We start from the raw sequence: 13,375 nt of genomic DNA on the forward strand, positions 1-13,375 counted from the left end.
TTGGCTCAAGATGATTGCCACTGTTGAAATGACAGCCTGACCCCATGCGCAAAAATGGGAAAAGGGGTTGTGGATGGATGGATGGATCCCATACTTTGTTTCCAAAGATTCTTGGCATTACCATTCCTTTAACTGCATCTGCAGATGATGCACATGTATAAATGTGGCACCCTTCCACAGATACCACACAAATCCTAAATGCCACTAAGTTATATTCTAATGCTTCCAAGTACAAACTTTACTACATCAGTTTTATTCCCATTTTCCTATTTTAGACCCATTAGATTTACACTGCATTCTACTAATACCGCAATCAAAATGTCTAGGTGTAAATTACAACCAATATAGTGAAAAGCATCATTCAAGTAATGCATTACAATCTTTGAACCACATTCTCCAAGGTGTAAGAAGATGGCTTGAAGTTCTCATTAGTTTCTAAAATCTCTACAGTCAAAATGAATATTTTCTGTACTTTTAATATTGCTTCATCCTGTCAACTCATTCCTACTAGAATTTCTTAATCTATGCATTCTGAATTGATCAAATGTATACGATCACCACAACCAGTTAAGTCTTCTTATAATAAAATGTCAACCCCTAAACAACCTGGTGGTTTTAAACTATAGAGTTTTCACGCTTATTATCTGCACATATCTATCTAGCTAATTATGGAAGGCAATGTATGGAATAAGTGATAAGTATATGTGGGTTCCCTTTCGATCTAAACTTTGGCCAAAGTTTTTGAGCTTCTGCAACTGCAATTCACTTGCTTTACCCTAATTCCTAGGATACCAGCTAACCTTAATTTATTTTATTTATCTTTTGTTAATAGGGTTACTAAGATACATCATATGTTTACTAAAAAATATATCTTCTTTTCACACACTACTTCACCTACTAAATTCAGAATAAGTTTCTCCTACATTCCAACTTATCGCTAATAATCCAAATTTGCTTACTGCTGGTAAATTTTAAAAAAATATTCATTAACATCCATGTTTAGAAAAGTTTTTTGCTCTAGGATTTCATAAGTGCAGATTTCAACTGTGCGGTAGAAATGTGTAACTTTTATAATCTTCCATGGGGCTACATTGCAGTGGTGAATTTTATCTATACTACATGCAAGTTCAGATTTTCTCTCGCTAGTATGACTGAAAATGCCTATCTTCAGTTTTACTTGCTTGAAGTTGCTCTGCTATCCCCTAAACCACTCTTGAAAATTCATGCTCTATTTGTTAAGTTAAAATTTAGTTCTCAGACTCATCATTCACTCATATGGGCTACACGTGATTTAGCCAAAAGGCTGAATAGTGATACAATCACAATGTCATTTTTTCAAAATTAAGTTACTCAGCACAACTTCTGGTCTTTCTCCTTTTAATATAAATATTACATAGTACATTATCCATTATCCATAATAACATGCATTCCATCCTTTAAAAAAGTTAAAACAGTTTAGATTATAGCAACCTGATCTGATATAGCAGTCTGCAATCTTACATTGTACTGGAAGCAACAGAGAGAGAACTTGCTCTGGTTGTATTTTTTTATTTGCATGCACAGGCTTTCATTAAATATTACTAATTTAAACAGTTTTCTAAAGTAACAGTTAAATACCTGATACCCTGCAAGTGACAACAAGAATTTAAGCTCTAACTTACTAACTGATAATGGTTATAGCTGGTACCTCTTATTACAGAGGCCCAATGTCTGTTCTTTATTGTTTATACTGTTATCAACACAAGATATCTGCTTTCATTGTGCTGTACTTGTTATAACTTGCTGTTATTTTAAGTTTATTTCAGAATAAAATATCCTATCTGTTCTGTGGTTTCATATTATGCAAATACTGCACGTAGTTTCAAAATATGCATTGCTAAATGGTCTTTTTTGGCTTATAGTTCACTTGTTAATACCGTACTCCTTGTTTACAAAAACTTGAATAAAACAATATTTGTCAAAAAAAAAACTATCTATACATATATATTTGGATTCACTTCATAATCTCGAAATACTGAAATATCGAATTTCAGTATCTCGAGAGCATGAAGTCGAAAATCCAAATAACCAAAACCACAAAACCGAAACACCCAAAATCCCAAAACCACAAAACCGCGAAATCCAAACTCCTGAAACCGCAAAACCGCAAAAAGACACACCACACACTACACAACACATACAAACACAAGCACACACACCTCCCAACACTGTACAAAAAGCAATACAACACACACGCACACAACTAAACAAACACACATATCTACCCTTACTATATGCAAGGGGGCTTCACCCCCCACCCCCTACTAATATATACTAACTCCGAGGTTGTATTTCACTCCATAACACAGACAACCCAGCACTACACATTCCACACCTCCCCACACAAACACACATCACAGGCATAAAAACACCACCACTCCCAACACTAACACACTCACACTCTGACCTACCTACCCCAACCCACACATAAAACATCCCAGCACACTCAAAAACACACAATCCCTCCCCAAAACCCTAAAATAAACAACACTCACCAAACACGCTATCCGTACCACGGGTTCGACATTGTCAGATACAACATTTCCTGGTTCATGATTTCTGCCCGTTCAACTTTATAGACTCGAGATTCTGAAATTCGATATTTCAGGATTTCGAACCTATAAAGTGTTTATATATATATATATATATATATGGATTCCATACATTTGGAAGAATTACACTTAGTCGAAAATGATACCAGGCATTGCACTTCACTGAAAGCTCACTTGACTGAAAGCTCACTTGGTCGAAGGTCATTTGGTCGAAAATGGAATATAGCCCCTGCCCCACTGCAGTGCAACCCTGGAGTGAGAATATTAAATAAGGGGGGTGGGGGGCACAGCCCCACACAATGGGGGTGTGTGGGGCATAGCCCCCACATACTTTTAATGTATTCACTATTATAAGAAGGTATATCCATTAGAAATGCATTGATATATATATATATATATATATATATATATATATATATATATATATATCTTTAGTAAAAACTATTGGCATAATGTGGGGGGCTACACCTCCCACCCACCCCTCTTATTTAATATTCTCACTCCAGGGTTGCACTGCAGTGGGGCAGGGGCTATATTCCATTTTCGACCAAATGAACTTCAACCATGTGAGCTTTCAGTCAAGTTAGCTCCCAGTGATATTTTCGACTAAGTGTAATGGAATCCATGTATATGTGTGTGTATATATATATATATATATATATATATATATATATATATATATATATATATTTTTTTTTTTGCAAGATGTGGATTCTGGAACTCTGGTTTGGGAAAAACAAAAATGATTTCCTGTTTTTTAACTGGTAATGTCTTTCATTGATGCAGCCTAGTCCACATCCCTGCTATTTACTTACTTCTGATCGTTAACTTGTTTGATACTGCTATCTCAAGAGTTAGTTTGTTAGTCATTACCACAACAACTTGTTCAGTGTTTGTTGCTTTAACTTTTTGATATTGTACTGTGCATCTCCTTTTCTAGAGTTAGCTTTCTCTTTAAGATATTTTACTTCTGCATATTAAACATAAATAGCACTATACTATACTATACCAATACTATTACTCTGTCTTGTGGAATCCTGTTTATGCCAATCTGTGCATCAACTTTGTTGCAACACGCAATACTTGGTCTAAACAGTAATTTAGCTGACCGGCTCAGATATTAAAATTTGAGACTCTGGTCCCTAGAACACCACTGTCTGATAACTGATTCATGTGTGTCAAAAATATATCCTCCCTTTTTTAGGGAGGTCCTTTTTCCTACATGCTCGCTGACCATCAAGTCTTCCCTTCCTCTACTGATCATGAGTCCATTTGTTTCCTCATCACTGGGAAGTCCTCAATGCAAGGGTGAGAGCTGACCAGAGGGACTGTTACACAAGCAGCCCTGAAAGTGGCCTGTGCCTACTTCAGCAACTAAGCATTGAGGGCATTTCTGTTTAGGGCCCTAACTCATCTGATGGCTGACATGAGCACCCTGCGTCACCATGGGGCCCTAAATGTCTTCCCTATGTGTGAATACATTCCAACAACACTAATAAGAGCAGTCATTATTGACATGGAATCACCAAGCCCTCATCACCAGTCCTGGCATTTCTGGTGCCAAGCCTGCCTCTAGTGGCATGGCGGTGATCAGTCAAACATAACCACCACTATTTCCTCACCAAAAAGGGTGTGTCAGTGCTAGGTTCTCAGTCCCATAATCCTTTGCTTAGACCTTCTAGCCCCTGTGCCAGTACTCAAACTCAGGTCCTCTGGATCATTATCAGGCCTTTGTTCCTTTATGCTACAGACCCAGACATGCTTGCCAATTTTTGTGGTCTGAGTGCTCAGCCATTCTGAGGGCTTCAGTACTTCTCTTTGTGACACTAGAATAGAGTGGATGCGATGTGTATCAATTCCATCACTACAGGTACTACGTCTGACTGCAGTGCTGACCATGACCATTATGTGTATTAGCCTACAGTATAAACGTTGCATTATTCCAGAGTATCATGCTCTATTTAATCCCTATTCTCCTCCACCCTGACGATGTAGTAGCAGTGTAAGCATTATTGCTATACCTGTGTGAGTCCTCTGGTGGGCTTTCAGGTGGGAGCTTTTCGTATAGACTTTTCGACAGCCATTGAACAGACAGCGATGAACCCTCTTTTTATTCTCTGGTGATGCTTCCTCAGAGGAACCACTCTGTTCATTGTCACTTGGACCACTTCTAGATGCTTCGGCTGAGATCAACTTGGTCACATTGAGTTCATTTTTCTTTGCCACCAGTTTTAACATCAAAGTGCCATCTGTGGCAGACAAAGTCTGTGACGGTTTTACCAAGTGTCTGCTAAGTTCAGGGGATGAAGGAGGTGTTAATGATGTCACAGCATTCAGCTGTGCTGGGTTCACTGCAGTGTAGGCCTCTGTGGTGGCACTAACAGTCTGTGAGGTTATCTGTGACAGGAGCTTGTCCTGTGAAATTAGTACAGCTGAGCTGGGAGTCCGGATGGAAGAGGTCAAGTCCATGGGAAGCAGCACAGGATCTACCATTTGAGCCATGTCCTCCTCAATCATGCTGCAGGAAGTGCTCAAGCAACAGTCCGCATCTTCAGCAAATGTATCGGAAATCTTCTTTGGTTCAGTCTGAAGGTAGCGTTCCAGCTCCAGGCAGTTCTGTGGGGATAAAGAAAAGAATGTGTTAGAAATTGCTTTAAAACATTTGTACATTGTCAGCAAATACTCCCAAAGCTGGAATTCTTCCAGCAAATTTTTTGGACTACGGTTCAGCTCCATGAAAAACAAAGTTTACTCAAAGCTATCAAAAGGGAAAAAAAGAACATACTACATTTTCCAGGTATTCCACACAATACCCTAAGCTTGTTTTTTGTTGCATAAACAGAATTACTCTACAATGCAAACCCCAGTATCACACACACCTTCTTTAAATCAACACTGCCTGAAGTGACAGCATTTTAAATTAATGATTTAAGCAATTACAACAGGCTTTCATGGTTCATTCTGTAGTGTTAACATGACCAAATCACCTACAGCCATGTTTTTTACCATCATGTGGCTAGCCCTGCCACAGCATGCAGTCTGTGATTCGTGTTCTCCTATCTTGAGAATACTGCATATAACAGTAGATGACCAAAGTGGTTCTTCTATACAACTCTTCCCCCTGTAGGGCACCATGTAGAGTATGTGCTGCTGCCCACAGCTCCATTCATTGGTGAGCTTCAGATGGAAACACTCAATATGTTTTTCAGGGTGGGAGAAACCCACAGAGACACAGAGAGAATATGCAAACTCCAAACAGGCATTGGTCAGAGGACAGGATCGAACCTTGTACCTTATGCATGGGAGGTGAAGACCTTAACCATTATTCCAACTAGATGCCTAGTAAGGAAAGGGCACTGGGGTAGAATTAGTGACTGCAAAGTCATTCCCAGTGAAACAGTTGCCTGCAGTATAAACCACTGGCTGCCACAATCAGCTGCAAGCAGTGGTCAGAGAAGGCTTTAAGGTCAACAAAGACCAGACTGAAGACCTGGGAATTGACTGGAGAGAAAGCACAACAGTTCAAGGAATTACTCAGGGCTCTAGCACTCCATGAAGCAGATGAAAGGTGGAGTTGAAGAAGAATGGCAGCGCCTCAAAACAGCACGTGAGGACTAAAGAACAGATATGTGGCCGAGCCATGTATGGAAACAAGGTGCATAAGGAAAGCTGTTGGTGAAATGCAGAAGTACAGGAAGTCATCAAAAGAAAGAAGGAGTTCAGGAAAAAGTAGGAACTAGAAAAGATGGAGCAGGCTATGAAGGAATACTAGTTGGCTAACAAAGAAGTTAAGAAAGAAGTTTCAGTAGCAAAGAATAGGGCATCGGAGGCACTCTATCAGCTTCTGGAAAGTGACTCAGTAAGTGACACAAATAGACTATATCAGGTTGCAAGGCAAAGACAGCAAGATAAAGAAGATAGTCAGACACCCTTCATAAGGGATGCCAGCAACAACCTGCTCACCAGTACACAGGACATCAAAGGCAGATGGGAAGTATTTCCAGCAGCTTTTGAATGAAAAAAAAAAACAAAACACAGAAGCTGTACTGCCCCAGACACAGCCTACAATGAGAGAAGAAGAGGAGCCCATCCTGTAGTACTAAGGAAAATGAAGTCAGGAAAAGCAGCAGGCTGAGATGATGTCACATCACAGGAGATATGATAAAGATGCTGGGTGAGATTAGGGGAGGAATGGCTCCTAAGGGTACTCATAGCATTGTGGAGAGAAATGTGTTCCCAGATGACTGGAGAATAAGCACACTTGTGCCAGTGTACAAGAACAAAGGGGACATCCACAACTGTGGACAGTAAAGAGGCATCACACTTCTGACACACTGCATGAAAGTTCTGCAGAGGGTGACTGATAAATGGACACACATAGTAGTAGAAAGTAAGATGGGAGATGAGCGGTTTGGATTCAGATCAGGATGCAGCACAGCTGAACTGGAGGTTTGCAGTGAGATAGACAGTTGAGAAGAAGCTGGGGATAAGGAAATAGTCCAACTGGGCATTCCTAGACTTGGAAAAAGCATGTGGCAAGGTCCCAAGAAAGCTTATTTGGACAGTACTACAGTGGACTGAAGTACCAGAAACATTGATAGAATTAGTGCAGGCTATGTACAAGGACCCAGTGACTGAAGTATGAACAGTGTTTGGTCTCAAAGAGGTTGTTCCTAGTGGGAGTAAGTGTACATCAGGGTTCAACTCTAAGCCCACTGCTGTTCATATTGGTGATGGACTACATTAGCAAACAGGTCAGAGGGGACAAATCAACAAAGTTACTGTCTGCAGACGATGTGGCATTACAGGCAGACTCTGAGCAAGAACTTCAGCAAAAGACAGGGGAATGAAATGCAAAACGGAAGGCACATGGGATGAAATTAAGTACAGATAAGAGAGTGGTAATGGCAGCAAATTGGGGAAATCAGAAGAAGCTGAGAATTGAGGTAGAAGGGAAGACAGTGGAACAGGTTCACAATTTCAAGTATCTGGGAGGGGTGGTTGAGGAGAAGGGAAGTCTGAATGAAGAGGTCAAAGCTAGAAGCAGAGTGGCTGCAGCCAACTGGCACAGAGTGTCAGCTGTAGTGCATGACAGAAGAATGCCAAAGAAACTGAAAAGTAAGGTGTACAAAACGGTGGTGCAACCAGTACTACTGTATGATACAGAAACTCAGGCAGTAAAGACAGCGCAGGTGAGGACGCTAGAGGTGATGGAAATGAAGTGCCTGAGACAGATGGTAGGATGCACACTGTGGGACAGATGAAGAAATGAAGACATAAGAGCAGAAGCCAAAGTAGCACCAATTGCAGAAAAGATCAAAGAGAACAGATTACAGTTGTTCAGGCACATGTGCAGAAAAGCAGAAGACAATCTGGTGAAGAAAATTTGGGACAGACAGGAAGAAGGTACAAGGAAACGAGGGTGTCCAGCAAAGAGGTGGATGGACTATGTGAGAGAAGATCTGCGACAGTCAGATATTAGTGTCAAAGAAGGCAGGCATGTAGCATTGAATTGAGAGATATAGTGAAGGTTAACATGACACCTTGACTCGATATAGAAAATGGGGGAAAAGTGAGGCGATGATGATGATGACTGCACTGTTATTTCCCCAGGACTTTTGTCCATGCCACAGCCTCCTGTTAGCATCACCACTGTTATGCTCTGTACAGCCTCAATGATGAAACAGAAGGCAAGATTATAACTCTAATCACATAAGAAATTTGCTAGCCAGTTATACTACTCTTTGTCATGTCCATTTTGCTATGTCTTAGAGTACAGTGTCTGCTTAAGTGAAGAACTGCAATATCTGTGTAACTTGCACTGCATCAAGTGTGAAACCACTGCTGATTGAATGGAATGGTGTCTCTAAGGTCAGGCTACTCAAGACTAAACAAAAAACTGTGTGTGTGTGTGTGTGTGTGTGTGTGTGTGTGTGTGTGTGTGTGTGTGTGTGTGTGTGTGTGTGTGTGTGTGTGTGTGTCCTCAAAAGTGGTATATTTAGGAATTGTGAGTGCTAGGGCACAGCCCCCATGTTGGAGGGGTACAATTTAGATTTGTGAGATGTGCCATATTTTGAAATTTTTGTTGTTTAATTTACATTATCTAGCGCATGGATATTACAAGGCTCACTCTTCTACTACAAACCCTTTTTGGTTAAAATTATGGCTTTTAAACCCATGCTCAGATACTGCAACATACGCAGACATAAACAGGAATGTGTGCAGAACAGTTCAGTCCTCATAAGTTCAACAGGTAACCCATATACCTAGAGATGTGCACTCTGTAACAACTGAATCCACTCACATGATGGAGGTCAGGCTTTTGCTCAACAATGACCCATGCCACCACACACTGGGAAAGGAAAGCAATCTGTCTTAACAATCTCTGTTCCATCCCTGCCAGTGTCAGTCGAGGTTTATTCCTCAAACCATGTCTGCTTCACTGCAGATCATTACCATCTCAATTTGTTATGTCTCCATCTCAACTCTAGGAGTCTACCACACTTCATGTAAGCTGATTTTAAAGTATTATGTGGTACACAAGATAGTTGTTTGACTGATTCCATAATGACCAACTGCAGCACATGACAGATGAATCCGGTTAGTCAGGTGGAGAAAAGTAGCCCTGGAAACAGACCTGCTCCAGTGTAGAGAAAAAGACATATAGCCAAAAACACAAACTCCACGTCCACCCCTCAGAATAGTGAAACACACATGATCAACACCAGCACCTCCAGTTGTATTATGGTTACAGCGATCTGATACCTCAGCAGTTTGCCTTCAAGGATCGGGTACAAATGGGACACATTAATGAGAGGATAAGCAAGACTGAAGCTGAAATTATTCAGCTTAAGAGAAAAATGCTGTTGCATGATATTACAGACTATGAGGAAGGAGTCTTGTTTTCTTGGCAACGTAATCCATCACGTGGCAGGTCAAAGGTCAGAAGCATCGCAGTTCATCATCAGCATCTTCTGGGGAGCAGAACACTAAAAAAACTGTTTCGTTTGAAGATTTACCAGCTTCAGAATTGGATGGTGGTAAACAAATAGCTGAATCTAACAATGGTCGTCCGTTTCAGCAGAATAATCAGGGAAAGGGAAGAAAGGGAAGAAATTGCTTCAAATGACTGTAACAGTGTTAATTTATTGCCTGTGGACATTAACGGCTGTGAGTATAATCAAAGCGAATTATGTGTGGTTAATTTGTCGGATTTAAATCTTACCAGTGAAATGAGGGTAGTATTATTTAAGGGCAGTAAGTTTATACCTACTCATATTCCTTCTTTTGCTGATTTGTTTTTTGAGTTGAAAAAGTTTTGCAGGAAGTTGTTGTGTGTTTACTTTGATAGAAGAACGCGTGAATGTTCTGATACTGCAACTGTTTTGAACAGTGAAGAAGAAGATGAACTAATGAATCTCCCTTTGTATGAAAAGGACTCTGATTTTGTTAATTCATCTGAGGATAAAGTTGTTTATGCTGGGGGGGAATTCAATACTGGATATGACAAACTAAAATTACCAGTACTTTCTGTGGAGAGTAAATGTACTCCCCCTTTAAATGTGCCTTCTATCATGTTGTTTGAAAAATTGTTGTACAGGTAAATTGCACATGAAGTTGAAAATTTCTCACGTTCTGAGAAAAAAATATAATTTAATGAAGAAAGAATGGCTAGCACTGCAATTTTGAAACAAGTTAAAAATGAATATGTTTTTAAATGTGCTGATAAAGGTGGCAACTGGGTCATTCTAAAGAAGGACAGGTACTGTGAAATGGTTTATGACCTGTTAGGTGGCATAGGTGAATATCGTTGTTTACCTAGGAATCCTGTGGATGAATATAATGCTGAGTTATTTGAAATGCTGGAAAGGGGTGAATGCTTGGATTTTCTTGGAAAACATTATGTTAATAAATTATTTGTTAAGAAACCTGTGAACCCCATACTTTATGCATTACCGAAAATCCCCAAAAATTTGGAAAAAAACACCTGGTAGGCCATCTCAGGAGTTGGGTCATATTTGAACCATGTGGGAAAATTTCTAGATTTTTCATATTAAGAAGCATTTATGTAAGATTCCTGCACATACTTCTAATACACAGGAGTTGCTAGATGATATGAAAAATATTGTATGGCAGAGTAACTTTTACTGGGTTTCTATAGATGTGAATTCCTTGTACACTAATATCAATCACAGATGGGGACTGGAAGCTATGATGGAAATAATGGGTGAAGGACCTCGCACATCACTTTTAGTTGGCCTATTAGCATTTTGTCTAACCCACAACTATTTTGTATTTCAAGGAAAGTATTTTTTGCAGATTAAGGGTAAAGCAATGGGGGCTGCTTTTGTCCCCACTTATGCTGTTCTTTATATGGGACAATTTGAAAAGAAGTTTGTGTATTCTAGCCCATTTTATAAGAATAGGGTAGTGTTTTACAAGAGATACATAGATGACCTTACTCTTATATGTAGAAGTGAATCAAGTGAATTTGTTGAATTTGTTGAGGTGCAAAACAATAATTGTCATGGTTTAAAATTTGCATATGAGTTGAATGATAAAAGGATTAGTTTTTTGGATGTTATACTGTTTGGGGAAGGGACATGTATTAGATACAGACCACATAGAAAGGAGACAGCAGTGAATACATTTTTGCATGCAACTAGCATGCATCCTGGGGACTTGTTGGACTCTTTACCTCATGGGGAGTTTAAAAGGATTTTTGACCATACTAGTGATGATAATTTGAAATTGGTGGAATTAAATAAAGTTGATTAAATAAAGTTGACATGAGACTGAAAAATAGAGGGTATAGTGAGCAACGGATTCATGTGTACTTAAGGGTACTACTTTGAAGGCATATAAAAAAAGTAGAGTTGGTTGAAAGGTTGGATTCCCCTGTTGGTTGTGAAAAGATTTATTTTGTTACTAGAATTTCATCATTTTTACAAACTTTAGTGAATATTGTTAAAAGATTTTGGTATTTAATAGGTGAGGATGAAAATATTGGTAATTTATTTCTAAGTTTTTCACATTTTCATTTTGTAGAAGTAAATCCTAAATTATGACTTTGAGTACAAAATTATAACACGTTTGCCTTGTGGAATGTTTTCATGTGATCACTGCAGCGTATGTCCTAGGGTTAGGAACTTATCAGGCCATGATATTAATGGCAGACAATTTGTTTCTAAGCACTTTTTTAATTGTAATTCAATTGGGGTCGTGTATATTTTGAGTTGTAATTGTCTCAGACTTAAATTGTATGTGGGTCAGACGAAGCGTAGTGTTAAGGTTCGTATCCTTGAACATCTTAGGGATGTGAGGACTCGCACACTTTAAGTCCTGTAGATAAACATTTCATTGATGCACATGATGGTAGTGATTCTGAGCTTTTTTATTGTGTACTTGCCAAACCTTTCCTACCTACAGGGGGCAACAATATAGCTAAATTGTTAGAACTGAAAACTAAGTTAATTTTTAAATATCAGACTTTATTTCCCTTAGGTCTGAACCAGGAAATAAATGTTTAAATATTGTATATTTAAATTAAGTACATGAGTGTTTGAAATTAAAAAATACAGTTTATATAATTATTATGCTTTGATATTAAGTTTGATAGGATTTTTTGTGTATGCAGGGATTTCAATGTTGTGTCTTTAATATTTAATATTTAATTGTCTCTTCCTAGAGCTCTCCAAAGCCTTCGATACTGTCTCTCATCCTCTACTACTATCCAAACTCGCAAACTCCACCTATCCCCCTCCGCACTTGCCTGGTTTAATAGTTACCTATCTGGCAGGGAACAATCTGTCAAATGGCTCTCATCCTCCTCACCTTTCCTTCCCATCTCCACTGGTGTTCCCCAAGGCTCCATCTTGGGACCCCTTTTGTTTAACATCTTCACCAATGATCTTTACACCTCATGCAAAGAATCCTCCCTTATTCAGTATACCAACGACTCCACACTTATATCCATCTCAAATAACATTCCTGAACTACACTCCCTGACCCAACAGGCCCTACTATCCACTGAACAATGGCTCTCTCACAACGTATTGATCCTAAATCCCAAAAAGACCAAACTCCTACTTTTCCTTCCCCGTTCTCTTTCTCATCACAAAACCTCCTTTTTTATTACATCTTCTAACAATACAAATATCCAACCTGACACCCACACAAAACTCCTAGGGGTCATTATCGATGATGAACTCAAGTTCAACCTACACATACTCCAATGCATAAAAAAAACAAACCAGAAGCTAGGTCTGCTATATCGGAACAAAAAATCCCTAACCCCTGAATCTAGACTTACCCTGAGCCAGGCACTCCTCCTCCCCTCCCTCTTATACGCCGCCCCAGTTCATACCAATATCCAGGCCTCCACTCTAAACAAACTGCAACAGACTTACCATAAAATAGCCAGATTCATTACTAACTCCCCATACAACTCACACCACTGCATTTCTTTAAACTCTCTTCAATGGCTTGAACTTCCCCAGTTTCTGCTATCTTATCAATTTCATATGCTACACTCTATTCTTTATAAACCCTCCTTCTGTCCATCTCTATCTTCCTTAGTCTCCATTTACATCCCATCTCGGACCCTCCGTACTTCTAAGCAACAATTACTTGATATCTACCACCCAAAAAGGTCAGTAGGCAAACTACTCTACAAACACTCCCTTGCCCATGCTTGGAACAAACTTCCCCTTGACTTACGTTCAATCTCCCACACCTCACACTTTAAAAATGAACTAAAAGCTTATTTTCTCAATTCAAGAACC

At 39.3% G+C, this 13,375-nt stretch overlaps 1 protein-coding gene across 1 annotated transcript in view; it reads right to left on the bottom strand.

The window, feature by feature from the left end:
• The window catches only part of KLF7 (Kruppel like factor 7), a 294,428-nt gene that overhangs the window by 135,508 nt on the left and 145,545 nt on the right, over nucleotides 1-13,375 (bottom strand). Inside the window, exon 2 of the mRNA XM_044060544.1 lies at nucleotides 4,613-5,207. Coding sequence (XP_043916479.1) covers nucleotides 4,613-5,207 — 595 coding nt within the window. The remainder of the gene's footprint in view (nucleotides 1-4,612; nucleotides 5,208-13,375) is intronic.

The sequence above is a fragment of the Protopterus annectens genome, chromosome 2.part0 (assembly GCF_019279795.1).
Source record: "Protopterus annectens isolate FY-2018-M chromosome 2.part0, PAN1.0, whole genome shotgun sequence".
Classification (NCBI taxonomy): domain Eukaryota; kingdom Metazoa; phylum Chordata; order Ceratodontiformes; family Protopteridae; genus Protopterus; species Protopterus annectens.